This window comes from Bradysia coprophila, assembly GCF_014529535.1.
Source record: "Bradysia coprophila strain Holo2 chromosome X unlocalized genomic scaffold, BU_Bcop_v1 contig_12, whole genome shotgun sequence".
NCBI classification, from domain to species: Eukaryota; Metazoa; Arthropoda; class Insecta; order Diptera; family Sciaridae; genus Bradysia; species Bradysia coprophila.
Window position 1 is genome coordinate 538907 of NW_023503293.1, and position 25565 is coordinate 564471.

Genomic DNA, 25565 nt, shown 5'->3' on the forward strand with positions numbered 1-25565 from the left:
ACTTTTAATTGTCTTCGGCAATTGCCTAAAATCGATGGTATTTTACGACAATTTTTATGGTAAGGACCTAATTAAAAAGTTTCTTTTTTGTTCTCCTGACAAGTTTGGCAGTTGTAGCAAAACAAAGCTATGAATTAAGGTCTCATTCGTGTTGCTATGGAAATTATGCCTGATGGAGAAGTCATGAAAACTTTGCTTTGACTGAAGATGAAAATGTTGCAACTTTTAGAACCTCACATGTACTTCTTGAAACACTTTTCGAAATATCCGCTCTTTGTATCGTCTTTGATCTATTATTGTCACTGGGAAACGTCAAAGTATAACATTTTCGATTTTTTTTTTCAACCCATTAAAGCCATTTTGGTACGTCATCAAAGACAAATTACTTTTATTTGAAACTGTGTGTGAAATTACAAATATTTGCTGAAAAAGTGAGTTTCCCATGTTTAATTAATTAATTTGAAATTTTGATTTAATTTGCCAATATCGAAAAAGAAAATAAATTAAATTTTCGTCGTTGTTCAATTGCATTCTGTGAATCAGTTTTGGAAAATTCCCATTTTTTGACGCATTCTGTGTTCGCGAAATGAATTGATTTTTCAAGGGATTTCGAAGTTTAGAGTGAGTCTCGGAACAATCGGGACAACTGTTTTTTTCGATAATTTTTCCAGCAATGAAAGTTTACTGAAAACATAGAAACGTCCCAAATTAACGGGCAATTGATTTATATGAAATATGGTTACCAGGAAATGTATATTAATGATTCACAAAGGAACATGTAGCGGAGTGACTAACATTTATTTTAATGAATTTTCAAAATAAATAATTTGATAAGCAATGTAGACTAGCCTTGATATCAGCGTATAACAGAAATGAATGGGGTTTGAACTGGATTTTTAACGTCAATGGGTTCCACTAAATTCAATCGATTTTTCTTAAGAATAATTAATCGACGTGTTGAGGACTCAATGGGACAAACAGACAATTAATGCGAAATTGCGATTGTTTTTAAGACATTACTTGAAACATTTAAGTTGAAATGTTTAGGAGGATAAGACGAAACGTTCAGTACGGATGTTTGTCTCGTTTCCAGAGACTGTCAAAGAATAATATTTAAATTTTCAGTTTTATTTACTCAAATATTCACAGTCAAGTCGCAGATAATTTCTTGTGTTTATTTTATGATCGAATTTCAGTCAAATTTGTCGTATTGAATAAATAAATCGCTTCGTTGCCATTAGCTATGGGAAATTTATTTTCTGAATATTATTCAGAGTGAGTCAATTCCTAGTGCTTGTTACCAGAAGACACATTTACCATACATTGGGTCTGACAGTAATCGATATTTTATCGCTATGCTCAAATTACACTTTAGTCTTGAAATGAAAAACGATTATTTTAGCATTGCTTCTGACTCCGGCTTCAGGTTGACCATGTACCGTGTAGTAACAAAACAATACCGACAATGATGTGGTAAATGTGGTAATGGCACGTTATAGACTTTATATGTTCATCGAATTGCTGAGAAACGTGTGCCACATAATTTTCCAGTTAGTTTCGTTATTGAACATGACTTGACTCAATTGTCATACTTGCTTTAATAAAAACAGAAAAAACTTTCCCACGGCAATGATAAGGGCGATAGACATCAGTAATTGTGGAATATCAGATGATATGACACGATTATAAAAGACCGCCTTTGATCGCAACAACGGAAAATTCAGCGCTCGCCGCACAAATATTTTTCCATCATCTTTTCGATTTGTAGCCAACCGGACAGGAAATGAGGGTGTTGTAAACGATTACACAACAACACTGGTAATTATGGTTTCATAATTGTTACCGCGAGTCTATGTCACGAGAAATTATTATTTTATTTTTGAAATTGTCTTTGCATTCCCGCACAGATTAAAAAAAATTATTTGGAAAGAATGGTTGCTAGACGATAACGTCGCTTATCGATTGATTCGTTTAATTCCCTTGCAAATCCCCTTTATCTAAACTTTGTTTCGGGAACGTAATCCCTTTTAAATGTGACCTCGTATAAATACTAATTTTACCACACCATACCATTACACATTCCATACCGTGAAGAAATTCGATTATAGCGATTTTTGTGAACCAATGTATGTTGATACCGAGGTTGATACATATATATGTGAACGCCTTGCGCTGTACTCCTATTTTCTTAAGTACTTATCATTCTCGAATAAACAGCGAAATTTGCGTTAACCAGTAAGGTCTGTTCTTCCATTCAGTCTGTTCGGTGTCTTCGATTCGTACAGACCCTGGTACGTATTTTTACAGTATTGTACTCATTTGTGCAATTTTCCACCGTATCGTTGAGTTTATTTTTCCTGTAATACGGAAGTGGTGTTCGAAGTTTCATCTCTGTAACACTGTTGTACATAATTGGTGATTTTTTATGTTTCGTGGAGCTGGTTAAAGTGATTGATTGCTAAGCATATTGTGCGATGTCCGCCCATTTATATTTTGTGTTTTGTAATCTTCTTGCAATAGAATGATGCCGGTCACATCTCCACTTTGTTTTCTATTTGAAAAATATAATTTGATTTCGATTTTTAATTTAAAAATAAAAATAAAATGCTGAACAAGGTTGTAATAGATGGCGGATACGGTCTTATCTTTTAGAATAATTCGAAAGTTCTTTGACAGTATAAACACATAACGCTTATAACGAGTGGAGGTGTTCAATGGTCTATTGACTATAATGAAAGACTCGAACGCGGATTTCGAACTTTTTATACAGATGTCCATCTTAAAATCTGAAATTAATTTAGTAGACACCATTATGTCGCATGACCGGTATGTCCTAATCCCACTTAGCCGATCTGTAGCATACTGACTGGCACTGACTGAGTTTCATACAAACGATAAATTTATTGAATTCCAATCCATCTGCGGCTATATATTCAATGTTGGCAACGGTAGATACACAGGCAGTAAGACTAATATCGTTTAATGTCTTATTTTATCCTGATCATCACGATATTTTCAAAACTGGCGATATAGGCTTTGTGACCAACTCAGAGGTGTCTTAAACTGTTCGTTCAGAACTTGTAGAAATTTAAAACACCCTGGAAATATACTCCTACGATTATACTCAGTGTCGTACGAGTCGTAACCACATTGTAATCTCTCTTTGCCTTTGCTACTAATTGTTTGTGTATCTATTTGTGATCGTTTGAATGTTTTGTTCACCTGCTATCAACAGGTAGTTTCAATTTAACGTTTGAACGAAACATTAATTATTTAAAAAAAACGAAAAACAAACAGCAGACGTTGTTGCATTCGAAATTGTTGCAGTAAAATAATGCTTTTGTAAATATGTGGTGAATCTGTCTGTTTCGAAATCTGAATAAATATTTTAAAATCAACAATGTAGAGTCGAACAATTAATGGCTAACATTTAATTGATTCGGTAAATACCGGAAGTGAAATACAAATTATTGTTTCGCCCGGTCTAAAGCAGCATTTTGTGCTACAGTCGGACATCAAGAGCACGAGTGTCGATGGTTGGAAATGTATTCGTTTCATTCATATATAAATTTCTTGTTTACGGACATCCCGCTGATTGAATAAGAATGACAGTTTTTGCATAATAACAGTAAATTAAGTAATTTTATAAATCATATCAAAGCATAGCACGACTTCTACAACGTAACATGATTTAACGTTGTTCATATATGAGCGATTTTCTGGTTTAATTCAGTTGCATTCACGGATTAATTTGAGATTCTTCGAAAAAAAAACGATCAAATCTTCCCTATAAATTCAATCGAAATAACTTCTACTTTTTCGACAACCGGTATTTACTGCGCTTCCATAGCTGAAACGAAATCAACCACCAACTTTCTATTCAATCAGTCAATCCAATTAGATTTTCATTATTGAGATAACAGTCAGCGCGTGTAATGGCTTTGATTTAGCTTACGTAAAATGACTGATAAAAGTCAAAAAAACATAGTTCGTATATTCTTAAGTGAAGCACTTCCACCTGACATGGTTTACATAATTTTTTGATGGTCCGGTGACCGCCGATAAACCTGTTAGTGAAGAGTCATGCTGTCATGAATATGTTTTGAAAATCGTAGGATACTGAAACATTTCAGTCAAGTGACTAAACATTGTCTTACCGCAGAATCGCAGTTGAAACACTGAATCAATTAATATCAACTTAACGAGTCATAGACTTACACTCGATAGATGGCATGACGGCTCTGTCGTCTTTTTTCATGACTTGGTCCCCTTGTAATTTTTGGGTGCCAATCAGCACCACTCGAGCATAACTCTGTTAAACGAGTTGTTGAAGAACTTTTTCGATATATTTATAAATTCATTGTGTTTTATAGACAGACTTTTAAGGTAGTTGCACTCAGCGACGCAAAGGAGACCTAATTCCAATTGGTCTTTTGTTATATTGTCAAACTTAACAGAAGAACAAAAGAAAAATTTGAATTAGGTCTACTTCACTTCGCTATAGATTCCCCTCAAGGCATCATATTAGATTTATCAGTTTGGGACGATCATTTAAGATCTCGAAACACAGATTTGTTGATCCTTTGTTTCCATTCCCGGTCATCATGTAAATCATGGTAGCCTTCCTCTTGCCGATAGGAACCTGTCTAAGATGTCAGGTCCTATTGCAGCAATTTCCGAAGGAACCACCTCGTAGTCTCCGAGCATCCTGCGTCTTAGTTAAAGAAATTTGGGGCAGTCACATATCAAGTGTGCACCCGTTTCTTCTTCTAGATCGCAGGAACATCTCGGAGTGTCCGAAAGCCTCAACTTATTCATGTGCCGATTCAGCCCGCAATGTCCCGTAATCGCTCCTACTACTCTTCTAATGCGATTTCGGTCCATTTTGAGCAAATCTTTGGCCCATTTTTTGTTAGGCTTAGGGAAGAAGCATTTCGTGTGAACGCCTCCATTATACGCTTCCCAGCGTTCTGCGTGTTTACGCTTAACCCAGTCTTCCAGTGCTCTTTTACACTCTGACTGGGGAATCGGAAGGTACGGTCCGAGCCTTCTTTGGCCAGCTTATCTGCTTCCTCATTTCCCTCCACGCCGGAATGTCCTGGTACCCAGACCAAATTGATCCGATTGCTCAGACCAAGAAGGTTCAGGTATTCCTTACATTCCTTCACCAGCTTGGAGGTGACAACGGGCAATACGAGTGCAACACAAGGCATCATAACAAGCTATAGAGCAGAGCGAGAGTTCCGAAGATCAGTTAGTTATATAACTGGCCTTAGGGTACTTGTCACACATTGAATATGTTTTGACAGGCTGTTAGTGTCAAACTGTTCATGTATAAGGTCACAGTCAGAGCTTAAATTTTGAATTTATAATTCTAATCAATTTACACCAAATAAGTAGCCAACGTTCTAAAATGTAAAAATGATTTTTCAGGGAATAGCTAAACAGCGACCGAGAACATGGGTTCTTTATTTCGAAGTGAGCAGATGACCTTGTGTCAGCTCTTTCTGCAGAGTGAAGCAGCCTATGCATGTGTATCGGAACTGGGCGAATTGGGACTGGTCCAATTTCGTGATGTAAGTTTTGGTTTTCGTTGAAAATCCGGGTTAATCAATTTATCGATCCTCCAATCAAAAACTTACAGCTAAATCCCGACGTGAATGCTTTTCAACGGAAATTCGTCAATGAAGTACGACGTTGCGATGAAATGGAGCGAAAACTGCGCTACTTGGAAAAGGAAATAAAGAAAGACGGCATTCCGATGTTGGACACGGGTGATAGTCCCGAAGCGCCCCAGCCGAGAGAAATGATCGACCTTGAGGTAAATAGACTGTCAATGTTTAGATGTGACGGAGGTTCATTCGGGATTTGAAATTTAGGCAACATTCGAGAAATTGGAAAATGAATTGCGTGAAGTGAATCAGAATGCCGAGGCATTGAAACGGAATTTCTTGGAATTGACGGAATTGAAACATATTCTGCGAAAGACGCAGGTCTTTTTCGATGAGGTAAGATAGTCTGTTGTTGTTTCGTACTGTTGACTTTAATTTCTTCTTTTGGTTAATTTGTTTTTTATGAAATTATTGAATGATTTTCTTTACTTAACACTTGATTTCTTTGTAAATCTATTATATACTCATATCATCCAATTAATCAATCATTAATATAATTGTACTCCAAACGAGTTCAACAATCCAAAAAAATGTTCTCTTTTGATTTTGATTTCTGCCGCAAATTTTTTTTAATTTTTTTACTAAACGTAAGTTTGTGTGCGTAAGGGATACATGCGAACAAACTTTTTTAATTGTTTATCATTTTTGTTGTCTCACTAACATTTTTTTTTAAATCAACGATATGAGTTGAATTTCATCGGATTTTATTTTGTCATTTCGATGGTCTCCCATTCAACACTCCCATATTTCTCAACGAAATCATTCAACTGTTTGGGTGCATGTTTGGATATTTTATTTTATTTTTTTAAATTTTTTATTTATTTAACAAAATCAAGGAAATGGTAAACATAAACGACAAATTCATCCATTACACCATTCGGGTACATTTCAATCCATTAATCACGATTCATATTTTTTGGATTCCATTTTTATTCCCTTTAAATTCCAATTTAATGGTTCGCATCGTTTGGAATGATGATATTGTTGGATTGTTATTACCATTTGCTTGAACCATTTTGTTTCTTTGTGTTGTATAAATTAAGTGAAACAAATTGCATTCGTCTTGGCAAACACAACTGAAAATATATTTTAAAGAAAAATGGGATGAAGAAATGTTTTCAATCACATCGACGCAGTTCATCATTTTACTAACATATTCTAAATCATTTTCTTTTCGAATTGGGTTACATAATAAATGTTAGGTTAATTCGCTAGAAATTACTTTTGCTTTTCGTCGGGATAAGATGTTTCAAATGTAGTTACCATTGAATCAAAATTGATATCGAGAAGAGTTCTTTACCGAAAGTTCGCGCAATTTTCGCTTTATTAATTATTTGGTAGAGTTTTAATAGCAATTTAATTTCAAGTATTTATTATATGGCTTCCATCATGAGTTTATTGCCTGGTAAATCAGATGCGATAAAACGTTTACAAAACTCAGTTATTCACCAGAACAATACAGAGCCTATAACGTTTGTCGAATTTTCACGAGCTCAGTCAAATTTTCACGAATTTTGTGAAATTCTTGCGAATTTTCACGAGATTTCACGAATTTTCCCGATTTTCAAAAATCACAAAAAATCGCAAAAAATCGACAAAATTTGTGAAAATTCGACAACATTCGTGCAAATTCAAGAAAATTCGTCAAAAGTCGCGAAAACGTTGTCACGATTACAGGCTCTATTTTTTGTTGACAATCAGCTAAAGCAAATTTGACTAAAACTTGATTGCCCTTTCCTCTAATAAGGGCGAAACTTTTAATTTTTTTGTGATTGAACTGGATCAGTTTCGATCTGTATTCATTCAGTTCTAAGAGTTAGTGATTCTTTCGGTCAATTTGAAACATCTTGTTAGGGCTTAAACGGTCAACCGTTAAATAATGTTGGACAAAGTCTTTTTGAGGAAATTTGTTGAAAATAAAAACTAAGAATAGAGTTCGTAAGATTTACTCAGCTACACATACCAACGCAAAAGAGACCTAAATCAAATTTTTCTTTTGTTCTTCCGTCAAGTTTGACAGTATAACAACAGAAAAATTTGAATTAGTTCTCTTTTGCGTTGGTATGTGTAGCTACAGTAGCGACCTCTTCTTGGCGAAGACATTCTTCAAATCGACCTTACACCGTGAGAAAATTGAAGAAAAATGCAAATTATGTCGTCTGCTGCATTTTTCCTTATTTGACGCTTAAAAAATGTCTTAGCCAGAAATAAGTCACCTAGTCTTACGATTCTTTATGGAGATTCAATGAAATTACAGACAAAGAAAAATAAAAAGTCACAATTCCAATCGAGGTTATCTATCCCACATGCATTACCCATTGGTTAGTAACCAATGGTTACCCATACGTAATCAAATGTATCACAACGCTTGTGGAATGAATAACATCAATTGGAATGCAATCGCTCAAAATGTGACTTCTTTTAACTCTGTGAGTGTAATCAAAATTTTCTAAAGATTACAGTCGAAGAAATTTAGTTTTCGGGTTTTCCAAAGGTATTAATCCTATTTAACCCACACTTTATCCCACAACAATGGAATCCACAAATTTAAATTTAGTTAACACAACGGTCACAATGACGGCGCTGCAGTCACGATTTCAAAATGTGATATAGGGTGGCTAAACTAAATTTTGGTTTTAGCCGAGGGGTGACGCACTTCCATTTAATCCATTTAATCCATTTAATCCAAAACAAATTTTTTAGTTTTACCGAAATAATTAGGCTACCGACCTGAAAAATTTGTAAAGTAATTGCGAGAAATAGATTTGCACGATCCCCAGCTCGTTTAAGTACTCGTGAGGTATAGGAAATTTTTTTTTGTGAAAAATGGTATTAAATTTATTTAATCCATTTAATCCACTTTACACCAAAAACTCCTAAAAGTGGATTTTTTCGCTTTTTAACATTGTAGTATGAGTTGTAGTACGTGGTTCGATCAAAATCAACAATTTTTAAGACTTTTACAGTATTTGGTAAAATGAACTTTTTTCCTATTTAATCCATTTAATCCAATTTTTATTCCATTTAATCCATTAAATCCATTAAACCATTAAATCCATTTAAATAATTTAATTCATTTAATCCATTTAATCCATTTAATCCATTTAATCCATTTAATCCATTTAATCCATTTAATCCATTTAATACCATTTAATCCATTTAATCCATTTAATCTAGAAGTGAGTTACCCCTCGGTTTTAGCTACATTTTCTCTTGGTTTTTAGTAATTACATTAGGCTTTTAAATTAAGAGTATCTTTATGCAATATAAACCGTTTGAGTTTGAAAAAAGATGTTTTGTATCAGTGAACGATATAGGAAAGCGTTCAGTACGTCTCAACAAACAAAAGAACGTACAACATATTTGTACATTTAGCCACCCTACGTCCGTCATCGCATCTATTGTCTTCAAAAACATATTGTGTGGTTGTCATGATATGTATCAGAAGTTTGTTTATTTATGTGTCTCATCTAAAATGCTCGCCAGCAAAATTTTGATCATTAAATTCAACGGCAAAATTGATCTAAATGTTAAAATGATTGTGAATAATAGTTAAGTTACTGTGGTTTTGTTTTCTCCTCATAAAGGAATTTGCATCAGTTCGCTGTAAAGTGCGGAGCACCATTAGAAAAAAAAACTTGTCGCTTAAGAATGATCAAAAAGTTGCTGGACGCAGTAGCTACATCTAATGCTTTGCAGGATCAAGAATAAAAATTAGAGAAACACCAAGAGCCGTCCATTTGAAATCTTCACAATCATCATTTCAACTAAAGGGCTTTTTTTAAATGAAACGGAAGTTCGCTCGCAGATTCGGAACTTCGAAACATTCTTTTTCGCCGAATTACAATTTGGCATAGTAAATAAATTCAACTCTTTGTATAAGTGAAGCTCATGATTGAGCTAAATCATGAAAACAGAATCTGGTCAGGAATAAGATAAGAATATGAATATGACGAACTTCAAAGTTCCTGATTTATAAAGGCCTGCTCATGCAGTTATGCTTGTTGTTACGATTTCCAAAGAATTTTAATATCAAATTTTAGACAAAAGAACAATTTCCAAATCTGTTTTCTATTTAATTTATTGTATTGAACGACCTCGTTCTAGGGTAATAAAATTTTCTGTGGATAATTTGTAACTTCATGAAGATATTAAGATGAAAATCCTCAGAAACATTATTAGTCTTTTTGCACTCATTAGGAACTTCGGAAAATAACTACTGGGCAGTCGAGACGGTTTAGTTGTTGTCCGTAATTATATTTTGACTTCGTAGAACATACTGTCCCGTACAATCTTTTTCTAAATAAAAAGTTGGGCTAAGAGTTGCGTTTTTTGAAGAAAAAAAAATCTTCGGGAAGTTCCCTTCCATCCAGAAGCCGTGAAGTATCGCCAAAGTCAAATCGACAATATTGTATTTTTTGATGATTTGTCATATTTTGGAGTTTCTTCACACTTTGGCGAAAAAAATAGACCTGAAGAAACGCCATAAAGACAAATTTTCAATTCTCTATGATCCTTGAAGTTTCTTTACTCTTTGGCGATTTTTCTTTGGCCAAGAAAAATCGACAGAGCGTGAAGAAGAGAAAAATCGCCTGAGTGTGAAGAAACGCCAAAGTGTAAAAATACGTTTTTGAAATGTCTTTACATTATCTTTCGTAAAATGATGGTTTCCTCGGGATCCTTTATTTCGTTAAAGTATGAAAGTATCCTTAGGATTGAACAAGATGCCTTTACGTTACCTGACATAAAATAAGAGTTTCCTTAGAATCGAACCAGGCAGCATTTCGTAACTTTTATAAAAGGATAGATTCACTAGCTTCGAACAAATAACTCCTTTGAGATAAATTACGTAAAAGGATAAATTTCCAAGGATTGAACAAAATCATCATCATTTGTGGTTGATTTGTTTAATCACCACGAAGAATCGCCAAAGTGTGAAGAAACGCAACAAAGACAAATTTATCATTCTTTGTTTCTGTCGGCGTTTCTTCACACCTTGCCGATTTTTAATTTTTGGCGATTTTACTTTGGCGATTCTTCACGGGAATCTTGATTCATGACGGCTACGAGCTTTAGCGAAAAAAACCCTTTAGTTGAAATGATGATTGTGAAGATTTTAAATGGACGGTTCTTGATCCTGCAAAGCATTAGATGTAGCTACTGCGTCCAGCAACTTTCTGATCATTTTTAAGCGACAAGTTTTTTTTTCTAATGGTGCTCCGCACTTTACAGCGAACTTCACTATTATTCACAATTATTTTAACACTTAGATCAATTTTGCCGTTGAATTTAATGATCAAAATTTTGCTGGCGAGCATTTTAGATGAGACACATAAATAAACAAACTTCTGATACATATCATGACAACCACACAATATGTTTTTGAAGACAATAGATGCGATGACGGACGTAGGGTGGCTAAATGTACAAATATTTTTTACGTTCTTTTGTTTGTTAAGACGTACTGAACGCTTTCCTATATCGTTCACTGATACAAAACATCTTTTTTCAAACTCAAACGGTTTATATTGCATAAAGATAAGGTAAGCGAGGTAGTAGCTGACCGGCTAAGCAATTTTTCAACTTTGGTCATCAGTATCTCAAGATGGTTTCGATGAAGCTAAGTTTTTCCTTCGTCAGAATTTAATTTGATCTGTTCCCATTCCGTAGAATATCAGAAATATTGACAATTAATTAATTTTTATTGTAAAAAACTGATTTTACTGAAGCACTGTTTTTGATGCAGTAGCTGACCACTAAAAAACGGATGTTGTTATACCTGACCAGTCTTGTTGCAGTAGTTGACCGCTACAAAATTAAGACATTTTTCACATTTTTCGCAATAATTTCGCATTATTCGACACATTTTCACTCTTAATTCACTGATATTAACCAATTTCAATGATAAAAACTCATAAAAACACAAAATATCAACGAATTTTAATCACATCATTTTGTACACAACAATGCACATGGAAGGTGAATTTGTCACATGAAGAAAAATGTACGGAATTTGATGCGGTCAACTACACAAACATGGCATATTTTTGATGCAATGTTTTGACCACCATGTAATTAATCAAATATTAACTTTTAGACGCCATTTATGTTAATAATATTAATTGTCGAACTATTTACTACCTAAAAACACCAAAACTTTGTCCATTAATAATTCTTTTGTCAATAAAAACCTTAAATTAGACCACACCGATCTTTCGATTTTCTTAAGAATTGTGCAACTTTGTACTGATATGGTTTCATTTTATGGTTTTATCAAATAAGTAAACATAATAGTCGCATTATTTTCATGAAAAAATTAATCTTTAGGCTCTAAAGATTAATTATAACGTTAATTTGCGTATTTTCATTTGTTATTATTTTCCAAAACAGATAAATAATGTAGCTGGTCAGGTACACCTGCACGGTCAGCTATACCCTCGCTTACCTTACTCTTAATTTAAAAGCCTGATGTAATAATTAAAAACCAAGAGAAAATGTAGCTAAAACCAAAATTTAGTTTAGCCACCCTATATCACATTTTGAAATCGTGACTGCAGCGCCGTCATTGTGACCGTTGTGTTAACTAAATTTAAATTTGTGGATTCCATTGTTGTGGGATAAAGTGTGGGTTAAATAGGATTAATACCTTTGGAAAACCCGAAAACTAAATTTCTTCGACTGTATTTCCACAAAAACAGGAAGACAGAGCCTGTAATCGTGAAAACGTTCTCGCGAATTTTTCGTCAATTTTCACGATTTTTGTGAATTATTGAGAAAATTCTCGAAAATGCTTCCACGACTGCACACTCTGGTCTCAAGTGAAAACAATATCCTCTTGTAATGATTTTGCTATCAGCATTATTGTTGGGCTATCCGATGAAAGACTTTTTCAAAAGAATTCAAAGTGAAGAATTTCTAGTTTAACTAAGATCTGTACAGTTTTGTGTCGATATAATTCAATGTCTATTGTAGAGCGCTTTGCTTTAATTGTTTAACAGACTCACTCACATAAATATTTACAAAAAGGATACTAGCAAAAGGAAACTAGTGTGACAACAAGTCAATATCGGTCCTTAAAACACTCAACATATTTTTCCCGCAATTATTGTTGTTATGGATATGAAGAGCCAATTTTACAATTTTTTTTTGTAGAATTAGATCCTAGTCTAGTAATCAAAAAAGAAAAAGAAAAAATAATAATTTGTATACATAGTCTGTGTGAGTCATTGATTTATCTGTTGTAAATACTTTCCACTAAAAATTGTAAAACAAAAATCATAGAAAATGGTGCTATAAATGTATGTGCATTTTTTTGTTTTGTGTGGTAGTTTATATTATTATATACGTATTACTAGTTATTACTGAATATGAACCTTATTGTTATGTGTGAAACGACCTAACATATTACCAATTTGCTCTGCAATGAAACATTCCTCATTCAGACTATATATTTGTTCGATGTGAATCGATCTTCAATTTTATCTGCTAGCGAGAAGGTATAGTGCCACTTACCTACGTTATCGGTGAACGGTACACGGTATGTTGTTTACCTACTGCTAGTAAATAAAAAGAAAAATACGTGTACGTATCTATACTTCCAAATTGTCGTTGTGACTCAGGGATTGCACCCTTTGTATTCTACGCGGGCAGTAAACTATCTGTAAATGAAAACAAAATTATTGTAGGTGATTCATATTTGGACTATTAACACTAGGGTGGTTCGATTTTACAAACTTGAAAATGCATATCAAACTCCATTCGTAGCTTGTCGAGGTCGTACAGGTCTGAGGGGTCGTACACAAATGGCTGCATCAATATTTTTTCAAATCCGATTACTTTTGTGTACGCTCTGCCGTTTGAACGAAATTTCGGGGTATCATTGAACTTTGAGGATGCTGCTGCTAGGAAAAAGCAGTGAGAGCTGTCTGTACTGTATTTTAAAAAGATACAACACAAGACAACCACCGCCTTAAATGGTGGAGGTGCCATCGACAGGTATCTCATTTCTATCGGTATTTTATTATTTTTTATCGGTAGTGTTGGATTTTTCTATCGATCGAATATAATATCCCGATAACAACCCGATGAAACGGATTATTTGTGTTGTGGTTGAGTTTCTAACCCACAACTGACAATTCAATAATTCGATGTGATGTCTCGAGTCTTGAACTGTTTACTTGACTTCTTACCCTTCACCTATCCAATGAAACCCACCATGAATGTGTCTACTTTTCAAATTCAAATATGTCACACATCATGTCTACTCGCAAAATTCAGTAAAATATAAAATAGAGGGAAAAAGTCTGATTCAAAAATTAAGAGCTTATGCAGTAGCAGCATTGATTGCCAGCCGGTGAATGGATTTTTGGACTGAATTTTTTGTAATTTCGACTAGAAATTCCCTTTTGTCCGAGGCGCATAATAATTTACAAAATTTTACTTTTCGCACAATCGGGTGTGGATTTTCATAATGGTAAAATCGATCCACCCTAATTAACTCATTCAATTCCTGCTTTCTTTTGCGAGCAAATCAGTGACACGACAACAAAGCACTAAATTATAACGCTATGGATACAATAACTATAGATATTTGTGATGGTGAAGTAACAGTTGTGATGGGCCATATCTGTTTCTTCGCTCTCACATGTTAATAGTGAGCAAACGAGTGCGTTTCATTCCACCAAAAAGTACTCTATGAAAATGAAATCTTTTACTTGGTTAATGTACGTTAAATTTGAAGTTGTTAGTTCCGATCTAATTTTTGTTTGTGTTAACTTACGCTCTTGGTCTTGATCCAGCTAGATTTATGAAGTACTCAGACTCAGGGTGATGATCTACACTTTTCAATTTCTCGATTTATATGTTTAAAATAGACGGAGATAGTGAGCATCAGAATAGGAGCTCCAGACCAGGAAGCATGTGTTTCTCTTCCCTACACCTATCGAGCCTAAGAAAATAAAATTAAAAGAATTGAATCAAAGATTAACAATTCTCTTCCAGTAGATTTATAACATCGACCTAAAGTTTCTAACAATTTACTCGTTGACTCATATGCATGACCAGACCTTTCATTCTCTTTGTCCGTTAATATTTATTTTCTATGAATTTGCCATTTAAATTAAGCAATAATAACGACCTCGAAATACCCGTTTGATCGTACCGTCGGCAACATTACAGCACAGAACACAATACAAAACCAATTTACAATTTCGGTACACATATTTGTGTACTTTAGAAAATGTTTGCACACGTACTTTGCACGACTAAAAACCATTGAAACTGTAATTCGAAACATTTCATTCGAAAATGTTACTTTTTTTGGGGATAGTCGAATTATCGAAACCATGCGATGATACCGTGATTTCTAACTTAAAGAAAAAAGGCACAAGGGCGGAACTTAGAACCAATTTTATTGTTTCTGCTTAGCATATTTTGAATATTAGGCAATTGCCGAAATTCTGTAGTATTACATGGTATCTAAATTGTATTTTATGACAATTTCTATTTGAAGTTTTGTTCATTATACGGTCCTCGTAACGTTACCCCACTTAAGTTTCCGTTAATTTGTGAGTAGCCTCAATCGGTTGACGTTAACTGCGTGTAAATCGCTCGTCTGACAGCAGTAGTCGTGCCTAACGTTCACAGAGCACGTACAACATTTACTAGCCTATTTTTGACAGTTTTAACAAGGCGATATGGGTAGAGGATAGAGATTGATAGTGAACTTTGACAGATGTCACTTAACGAAAAACAATTGGAGTAATTCTTCGTTAAATTTAACCAGTGAATCTTGACAAGTCTAGTCAATTTTCACTGGACATTACTGTACGCTGATCGCGCAAACTATCAAAATTGATTTTAGTACTTCTGTCATTTAGATGTTTCTAGGAACAATTTTCCAAAAAATTTACGTGAGAATGAAATGGCATGACTACTTCCAACCGTACAACATCTCCAAAAGTCTACCTGATCTCTTTCAGACGTAGAAACCATAGAGTTGACAAGTTATTATTTTGAGTGATGTAGTTTAGCAATGCAATAGCAAATAGTAGTCAGCCGTTAAAATTTTCTCCCCAGAACTCGTTATATTTTGTCATTGTTGCATCTTACGTTATATTATTTCGATTCAACAAATTACAATAGATCATCCAAGAAATATATCAGTCCGTCCAATATATAATCTGACGGCAAGGATATTCTGACAATGATCTATTGAAATTTTTGTTTTGCTTGCTTTGCTGTATTTTCTACCTTGGCTTAATATTTTAAGTTTGCTTCACACGCGTAAGTAATCTCTTCTTTTTTTAAATAACAAAGAAAAAAAAATTATTTGCTTCACGCGTAAATCGGATTAGGGGAATTTATTTACGTTTTCACATGTACTCAAAACACCCAGCCACTTCAACATAAACACTAAACACTAAACATTCAAAGAAAACTAGTAAAGAAAAGAAAATAATAAAAAAAAAACGATAAAGTAAAGTAAATCAAACAGAACAAGGTTAGTGATAGAGCAAAGGATGAAATATCCTTTTAGGGAAATAAAAACAGAAAGAAAACAATTTTCGGTTGTGTTACCAGGCTGCGCCAACACTTTCAATAACAAGTGTCCGCTATTCATATCAGATGGCGGATGCGCACAAAGAAGAGGAGCAAGTTCAACTACTTGGCGATGAAATGAGAGCTAATGCACAAGCACAAAACCTCAAACTTGGGTAATTATCTAAATAAGTCTAATTAAAGGTTAAAAATCTTTTTTTTTTTGTACAAAAAATGCTTTTGAAGGATGAGGAAATCCATTTTAGTGAAACAATCGGTTTATGTGGTAAAATGTATGTGAAAACACGACTTTGCTAAAAATTACAAAGAGGGCCGTCAATTTAATTAAAAGTTGAACGAAATACGAGCCGAGCATCGCAACTCATTTTTAATTAACCAACAAACAAATGTGACTAATAACAGCACTAGTTCCATATTGTTTAGATTTTTCGCTTTTTTCTTTTCTTTTTCTTTTAAATAATTGAAACAAAGCAATGAAAATGAAATTTTTATTTATCTTAATTTTGGCATTGAAATTTCTCCAAATAAAAATTGCAGAAAACAATTTTAGCTGCTCATGATGAAGACGTTGGTCAAACGTTAAGAAATCAATTAAGGCAAGATAATTAGTTGGAAAAGATTTTTTTTTTGAAAAAGTTGTATTCGTGCGCTCTGCTTTTTAACATTTTTGCGACTCCAAGTCAATTAAAAAATTAGTCAGTTACGTAACTATGGTGGTGAAATTGAAAACTCCATTGTCCATGCGAATTTGATTGAATAATTCACACGAACGAAAAAGATCTTCCAGTTTTATCCCCAGTTATGTAAAAGATAAATAAATCTACATGCTGAAGGCGTCGAAAGACGTGTTCGCAAGACTAAATTCGACGTACGCAGCATGTTAAAACATAATTAAATTTTTGTTGTAAGTTCATTAAGAACCCACCCTTGAAAATTTGGTTCGTATTGTGTTTGTGTGATGATCCATGGAAAATATTTACTGCTTTTCGATACAGTCCGAGGGCATTGAAATTTCAGATGCTTTTCAGCTGATCCACACATACAATCAAAAGTGTTTATACTTGTTTAATACGGTTGAAGCTGCTTCACGTACGCGCGTGGTAATGGTAAAACCGTATTAAGATATATTAAAGAGTTTTGATTGTTTGTGTGGATCAGATGAAAAACGACCTCCGACTGTATTAAATTGTGAAACAATTGCGTACTATAATCAAGATGGAAGTGAGCTGAGTGGGCGGCCGATTTTTTGGGCTGCCCACACAGCTCTAGAAGGAAGTACCAAAAAAAAAATTGTGCAAACAGGTTGAGCCGATTAAAATTAAGAATGCGGCACTCCGTTTCGTACATTGTTACTGTAATTTAATCCACCATTTACGACCCAGACCCACACATTTTTTTAATTTTAACTGAAAACTTAAAAGTAAAATTGATTACATAACTAGATGATGTGTTTCTTAATGATGAAAATGTGCTCGATTGTACATATATCTCGGTTTTATGTTAATAAAATTTATCGTCCGATAATCCGATTAGTAAAGTGCTGCGGTTATCAAAATTATGAATTTAAGAAATGATAATTGTTAAAAAAAAACTCTTAAAAATGCACATATTTTAAGCACCTCCTATTATACCTACTACAAAATATATATAAATTTAGTTGCTTTCGTATTACTCCATATTAACGAATCATTGCATGAAATCAACTCAATTTTGTTACAAATGGAAATATGTATTTTACAAACCTGTACAGTGTCCAAAGTCAGTTTATGAATCAAAATTATTTTATCATTAAACAGTAAGGATATGGGGTAATAATGTCATATTGACGCAACGACGCAAAGTGCGCCAATATAGACAAACCATTTTCACTGGCAGTATATTAGAACTGTTCATAAATAACGTCTGCACTTAGAAGTGGAAGGCAATTTTGCGGAATGGACAGGGTGGTCATTGACCACTGGTCAAAGACTAAAAAATGTAGACGTCATTTATGCAACAGTACAGTGAGAGGCATTTCAGCATTAATTTGGTTCAGCTGATCCACATATACAACCAATAGTATGTTGTGTTACAAGTATTGTAATGTTGATTTTTTCAGCACTAGACCCAAGTTTTCCTTACGAGCGGAGCGAGTAAGGAAAATTGGGTCGTGTGCTGAAAAAATCTCATTACAATACGTGTAACACATCATGCTTTGTGCCAACCGAGAATTGAAATAGACAAATGCCCAAAAAATCATAATTTTCATTGTAAACAATCACTCTTCAAATTTGATCAATCACATTGCTTTGCATTTTCTCAAACGAATGCTGTAACAACTCATACAAATTCCATATCAACACTGCTTTGAGTGTTGTAATATCACATCAAACGGGCGCTGAAATAAGTCACTTTACAACACTAAAATGAGTGTTGAAAAGAGTCGTATTTCAATTCTCGGTGGCACAATAGCTATTTTGCTAACATGTGCTTAAATGGAAATTTTGCGTAATAGATGTGAAAATTGTCAACCCGAGGCGATGCCGAGGTTGACAACACATCGTATGCGCAAAATTCCAGTTTAGGCACAAGTTAGCAACAAGTAGTGGGATCTTCATTTTTCCAAACGTCACTTGCACTAGTGCTCAAAAGTATCCATTTAAGCACTATACATAAAACTCTTAATACGGTTTAAGCTGCTACATGCAGTGGTGGTGGTAGAACTGTATAAAGACGTATAAACTGTTTTGATTGTTTGTGTGGATTGGCTGAAAAACAGCTGAAGCAAATTCATGCTGAAATTTCAATGCCTCTAACTGTACTATATGCCGCTGATATCGAATGAAATAACTGCATTACCGATTTTATTGTTTCACATCCACAAATCGTTTGCTTTTAAATGATTTTCACTTCTGAAAACGTTTGGTTGGAATATCCAACTGTTCGGGTTTGATATAAATTAGATGTCATACTTATCCAGTGAACTATCGATGAGTTGAAATTCAGAAGAAACGCAACTGTCTCTTTTAGTATGGCAATTGTAAAATTCACTTGTAGCAGTATGTCTTGAATCCTTTTTTTTAAGTCACATTAATTGCCGTTGTTACTAAATGAATTAATCAAATTAATGTTGTTACAAGTTTGCTTGGTATAAATTTGATGTTTCCGACAATGAATTATTTATGGGCGGCAATCATTTTATATCAGTTTCATTTTGAAAGTCATTCACTCACTATTCGTCAAAAAAAAAAAATAAAGAGTTTCCATCGTCGATTTATTATATTGTCGGTTATTTTTCTACTTTGCTTGATTTTATTTTGCTGTTTGCTTTAAACAAAAATTAAATTTCGATTTCGACAATCATGCGAGCAAAAGCAAAAAGGTAAAGTAATATATATCACAAAGCTAAAGGATTCTACCTGAAACCTGACAGGTTTACCTGAAAGTTTTTATGAAAATTTCAAGTTGCCAGAAACCTGAACCAACAATACGATTTTTGACCGTGGTCAACCTATTCCGAGCTTTAATTTTCAAAAGAAGTGATATGAAGCCAAGATACAGTGGAAGTCAATGAGATTTAGATACTAATTTTCATCATCGGATTTGCAGCTGGTCGACTCATACAAAAAACGCTCGTAGCAAATTGACGTACGTTGTTTTTCTCAGCACTGTCTTCAAGTATATTTGAAGCTTTTCAAACTGCTTCCGCGACTGGCATGTGACTATTTAAGAAAGATATAATTAATTAACTAATCGAAATCGAAATTTATTGTTTATCATTTCAACCTACCAAAAATCATCCTTTCCAATGATTCCTTTCCACCCATTCCTTACATCAATTTTCATTAATTTATTTTTGTGGTGTGTGTTTGTTTATTCTCTTTCTTAATCTTTTAATAACATTTTCCTATGTTTCAATGTTTAAATCAAGAATTTACATCTGAATTCATCCAATTTTATTTGGAAAAATCAGTCAATCAAAAAAATGTGTCTGTCTCAGACGTAAGTTCTTGAATCAAAAATTGATTTTGTCGAATCAATTGATAAACTATTTATTTTTGTTTTTTGTTCCTATTTTATTTCCAATTTTCCTGATTTTTATTTTGTTGGTGCGTGCGCAAAAATTTGTAGCAAGAAGGTGGACTTGGTGCTACTGAGTCAATGACCAGAGCTTTAATATCCGATGAATCGATAAGGGCTGGAAATGCTATGGGACCGGTTCAGCTTGGGTAGGTAGTTAATTTAGTGTTTTTGTTTTCCTTTTTTGTCAGAAACGGTCGCAACGCAATAATTTCAATTAAACGATTGGCATTCAACTACAAAGCAGAAAATTATTTATTGAACTGATGATCAAATATTTATTTTCTTTCTTTCTTTTTAAAATTCACTTTCAAAGTTTTCTGGAAAAAACACAAGAACCTGAAGACTATCTGCCATGGTCAGTAAAAGTTTCATTGTTTTAACACATTTTTAATCAATTATTAAATATCAAAATTGATTGATTTGTACAAATATATTTGTGTTAAATGTTGACATTTTATTAGCAAAATTTCATGGTTTTTCAAACATATGTTTTCTGTGAATTTTCATTTAAAGCTTATCCTGTTTACCTGTTTATATTATTACATTTTGTATCTTTATTTGTTTCGCTTGTCAATTTACAATTCTCCTGTTTATTTGTTAAACCTGAGTGTTTTTCCTTGCGGCGTGTAGAACCAAAGTCCTGCTTTGTTTTGTAAATTCATATTTTTATTTTTTCAAATCTAGATTCGTTTTTGATTATTATTATTTTTGTCCATACCATTGTGAATACCATCGAGGTATACAAAACAAAAAATCATTGTCGATTTATATGTGCATTTTTAAAACATATATTTAAACTTAGGCTAAGTTCTCAGTCCTTAAAAATGGATTATATTCACTCGAAAATATCCACCAGCTGCCCGTTATTAAGTCAAAAGAATTTGAGCTAAGCATTGGTCCTTAGCTGAAATTAAAGTCTAGATTTGGGCGTTTCGTATTGTATTTTCGCTGATATATTTTTAATAAAATTGTTTTGGAAATAGTAAGACAATAACAATAACAACATAAATGTGTTAACATAAACTGCTAAATTTTCCCAGAGGTGGCCAAACTGTCACAAACAAATCTATTTTTGACGTATTTGGGGTTTTTTGTCGTCTTACATTTTTCAAAAAGGATTTTTGTAAAAAGTTCAGAGAAACTACAGTTCCAAAAAACGCCATAATGTAGGCTTTTCAACAAAACATCCATTCCTCTTAAGTAGCATGGATGCTTCGCTGAAAGGCATACATTTAGGCGTTTAAAAAAAATCCTTTAACTACAATAATAACATCGACCACAAGTGTGTTAGCTTTCAATAAAAAATAGATTTGTTTGTGACGGTTTGATCATCGTTTTGAAAACCGAGCGGTTCATGAAACTTTCGGTAAACTGTTAACTTTTCTCAGAGCTGGGCAAACTGCTTCAATCAAATCTATTTTTTATTGAAAGCTATAGCATTCGTAGTTGTTGTTGCAGTCGTACATTTTTCAAAAACGATCGTGGTGAAAAGACATCATCGAAAGTAAAATATACGAAACACACAAATGTAGGTTACAATTTCCGCTAAGTCTCCATGCCTCTTAGAAGATTGTTGGAAAAAGCGTTGTTTTATTTTGGCTTAGCAAATTTTCTTTAATTGAGAGGATACGCTGTATTGATACGTTGATTCAGGCAAAAAGAAATTCGTTACATTAACCGAATTGATAATGAATATTTAAAAAAAAAATCATAATTTAGCAATCAAAGAGCTTTGTCGGGTTGAAACATCGGTGTCAATTTTACTTTAATAGTCTCGCGATTGGTAGAAAGTCAATATCAACTTTTACAATCTCGAAAATTTGTCACAATAAAATGTAAAATTTTAGATTCGCGTAACGAATCGCACGTTTTTGGTTTTTTATCAGCTGTGTACGTTAACTAAACCGACTGATGAGTTTGAAAGTTTTCATTTTTTTTTTTTTAAATCCAAATATAAAGACAGTCAGTCCTATGAACGTTTCAAGAAAATAATAGAGTTATGTTCACGTGCATCACGTTAACTACAATTCCATAATCGAATCCCTTTAGTATATAGCCAATGTTTTCATGAAGCCTCATCCTTCCGATTTTATTGATTCAAAAAAAAACGGATCTTTTTCTAATTAAACATTTTATTATAACAAACATTAGCTTCGTTGCTGGTGTTATTTTGCGAGAACGTTTACCAGCATTTGAACGAATGCTGTGGCGTGCATGCCGTGGTAACGTATTCCTTCGTCAAGCTCAGATCGAATCACCGTTGGAAGATCCATCAAACGTAAGTTTTTAACCAGTTTTTTTCCTTTTCTCCAATTTATCTAAACATTTTTCCTTTGGATCTGTTATTTTAGGGAGACAAGGTATTCAAGTCGGTGTTCATCATCTTCTTCCAAGGTGATCAATTGAAGACTCGTGTGAAGAAAATATGCGAGGGATTCCGTGCAACTTTGTATCCATGCCCAGAGGCACCATCCGATCGACGTGAAATGGCCATGGGTGTGATGACCCGTATCGAGGATTTGAATACTGTGCTCGGACAAACGCAAGACCATCGTCATCGTGTTTTAGTTGCAGCGGCTAAAAATCTGAAAAATTGGTTCGTCAAGGTGCGCAAGATCAAAGCTATTTATCACACTTTGAATTTGTTCAATTTGGATGTTACGCAAAAATGTTTGATCGCCGAGTGCTGGGTGCCAGTATTAGATATTGAAACAATTCAATTGGCGTTGCGACGAGGAACGGTTAGTGTGCCGAAACAATGGTAATGTAATGCCCTTTCTCATCCATTTCTTTTCAACGTAGGAACGGTCTGGTTCATCCGTACCGCCGATATTGAATCGAATGCAAACGTTCGAAAATCCACCAACTTATAACCGAACCAACAAGTTTACCAAAGCGTTTCAAGTGTTGATCGATTCGTATGGCATAGCCAGCTATCGTGAAATGAATCCAGCTCCATACACAATTATCACGTTCCCATTCTTGTTCTCTGTTATGTTCGGTGACTTGGGACACGGTGCCATTATGTTTGCGTTCGGCTTGTGGATGATACTGAAGGAGAAACCATTGGCTGCCAAGAAGTCGGATAACGAAATTTGGAACATTTTCTTCGGTGGTCGTTACATCATTTTCTTGATGGGAGCATTTTCCATGTACACCGGCTTCATATACAATGACATCTTCTCGAAATCTCTGAATATTTTCGGCTCCAGATGGAAGATAAATTACAATGCGTCGACCGTTGCCGAAAATCATGTGTTGCAATTGGATCCGGGCGGTGCTGATTTCCTACAGTCACCCTATCCATTTGGCATGGATCCCGTTTGGCAGGTTGCGCCACTGAACAAAATCATTTTCCAGAATGCGTACAAAATGAAAATTTCCATAATTTTCGGTGTCATTCACATGATCTTTGGCGTTATGATGAGTCTGATGAACTATCGCTACTTCAACGACAAGATTTCCGTTCTGACGCAATTCATTCCACAAATTATTTTCCTTGTCTTCCTGTTCTTTTACATGACATTGTTGATGTTCATCAAATGGGTTCGGTATTCAGCGGCAAACGAAGGTCGATTCTCGGAATCTTGTGCACCTTCCATTCTAATCACATTTATCAACATGGTGCTGTTCAAAGCTCCGGATGAAATAGAAGGTGCTGTATGCAGTCCATGGATGTTCGCTGGACAGTCATTCATACAAAAAGTATTGGTCCTGCTAGCATTAGCATGTGTACCATGGATGCTTCTTGCCAAACCTATTCACATCATGAAGAGCCGTAAGGCAGCATTGGTAAATTGACTTTGCGGTACACAGGAGGTGATGATTGATGAACTTTTGCTTTTTCGTTCTTTTAGCATCAACCAATTATGCCAGTAGAGAATGGTGATGCCGAAGGTGGATTGAACCAAGAGAATCTAGCACAAGCTGAACATGGTGGACACGGCGAGCATGGTGAGGAAGAAGAAATGTCTGAGATTTTCATTCATCAAGGTATTCACACCATTGAATACGTGCTGGGCTCTGTGTCGCATACTGCATCTTATCTGCGTTTGTGGGCTCTTTCCTTGGCTCATGCCCGTAAGTCCCCATTTCTCGCTGAATTTGTTCTTGAGTTAGTTTGACATTTTAAATATTCCAAACGAACAACAGAACTGGCTGAGGTACTATGGAACATGGTTCTACAGAATGCATTGAAACAATCCGGCTGGATGGGTGGTGTCGCCTTGTGGGTTATTTTCGCCTTCTGGGGTGTACTTACCGTTGGCATTTTGGTATTGATGGAAGGATTGTCCGCATTTTTGCACACACTTCGTTTGCATTGGGTTGAGTTCCAGAGTAAATTCTATTCGGGTCTCGGCTATGCCTTTACACCGTTTTCGTTTGACATTATCTTGGAGCAAGGTTCGTCCGGACCGGTTGATGGCGGCGACTAAATCGACCGTGTTAGAAGCATTTTCAATGGCATGAACCATGATATTACGATTTTAAGACAATTTACTTGGTTTACTATATCTACGTACAACTACCACCACCAACAAAATTCTTACATAAAAATTAATCAAAAAAAAAGTAATTTCCTGTTTGTAGTTTAATTAAATTGTTGTTGTTGTAGCTTCACAAACGAACGCAATTGACATTGATTGTATTTACTCAGCGTATTTAATGTTTCAAGTGTAGAAAAAATTGTAGTTTTAAATAAATCTATTTATCTCCTGGCACATAACAAAAAAAAAACTTTTTTTTCGTCAAATCTTTCCATTTCATTCATCATCAAACATTCATTGCTGTTGGCCTGTTATCACACTGTTGAGGAATCTGTTATCATCGAATTTGTGTCTACCTAAAATGTGTTATTGTAAAACCCAAGCGAATTCGAATACTCAGCAAAACATAAAAGATTCGTCAGAGAAAAATCCTTTCAAGTTGCAAGAGTTGATAAAGAACCGAATTGTGAAGTTAGATTAAAGTTGCTAAAGTCGAAACATCCATTTTTAAGCCAGTTTGTGCATGGAAGATTTAAGTTGTTTCTAGTGAAACACTCAATTATGACAGTGTGTAAAAGGGAGTTTCAAGTTGCTTCAGTCGAAACATCTAATTTTCAATACAGTTTGTGAAAGGAAGATTTAAGTTATTTCTGTTCAGTCATTCAATTGCTAGGCCAGCGCAAGCTTTGTACAAGGATTATTTAAGTTGCTTCTGACGAGATTCAATTGTTAGGATAGTTCGTATAAGATACGGGTTGCTTCTGACGAGTTATTCAATTGTCCC

General features: G+C 34.4%; 1 protein-coding gene across 7 annotated transcripts; it reads left to right on the forward strand.

Moving 5' to 3' along the window:
• The first annotated feature begins 309 nt into the window (after positions 1-309).
• Positions 310-25031, forward strand: LOC119067519 (V-type proton ATPase 116 kDa subunit a1). 7 transcript variants are annotated; one of them, XM_037170539.1, is made up of 11 exons: positions 322-431; positions 5434-5576; positions 5645-5821; positions 5880-6008; positions 20343-20440; positions 20608-20649; positions 22446-22572; positions 22646-23035; positions 23097-24086; positions 24152-24374; positions 24447-25031. In XM_037170539.1, exons 2-11 carry the CDS (start codon positions 5460-5462, stop codon positions 24728-24730), a joined length of 2577 nt encoding a protein of 858 aa, XP_037026434.1. In that variant the 5' UTR covers positions 322-431; positions 5434-5459; the 3' UTR covers positions 24731-25031. The 7 variants fall into 7 exon arrangements, with proteins under 7 accessions (XP_037026436.1, XP_037026438.1, XP_037026434.1 ...); XM_037170540.1 differs by lacking the exon at positions 322-431 and adding an exon at positions 2153-2291 and having other exon boundaries at positions 24447-25017; XM_037170541.1 differs by lacking the exons at positions 20343-20440; positions 20608-20649 and adding an exon at positions 16254-16387 and having other exon boundaries at positions 310-431; positions 24447-25017.
• The last annotated feature ends 534 nt before the right edge of the window (positions 25032-25565 follow it).

Excerpts from the sequence above, each read along its gene's own strand:
- LOC119067519 (XM_037170539.1), top strand. The coding sequence starts at position 5,460 with ATGGGTTCTTTATTTCGAAGTGAGCAGATGACCTTGTGTCAGCTCTTT. Across the intron at positions 6,009-20,342 it reads CGCAGGTCTTTTTCGATGAG|CAAGAAGGTGGACTTGGTGC; the intron begins GTAAGATAGTCT and ends AAAAATTTGTAG. Across the intron at positions 24,087-24,151 it reads AGAGCCGTAAGGCAGCATTG|CATCAACCAATTATGCCAGT; the intron begins GTAAATTGACTT and ends TCGTTCTTTTAG.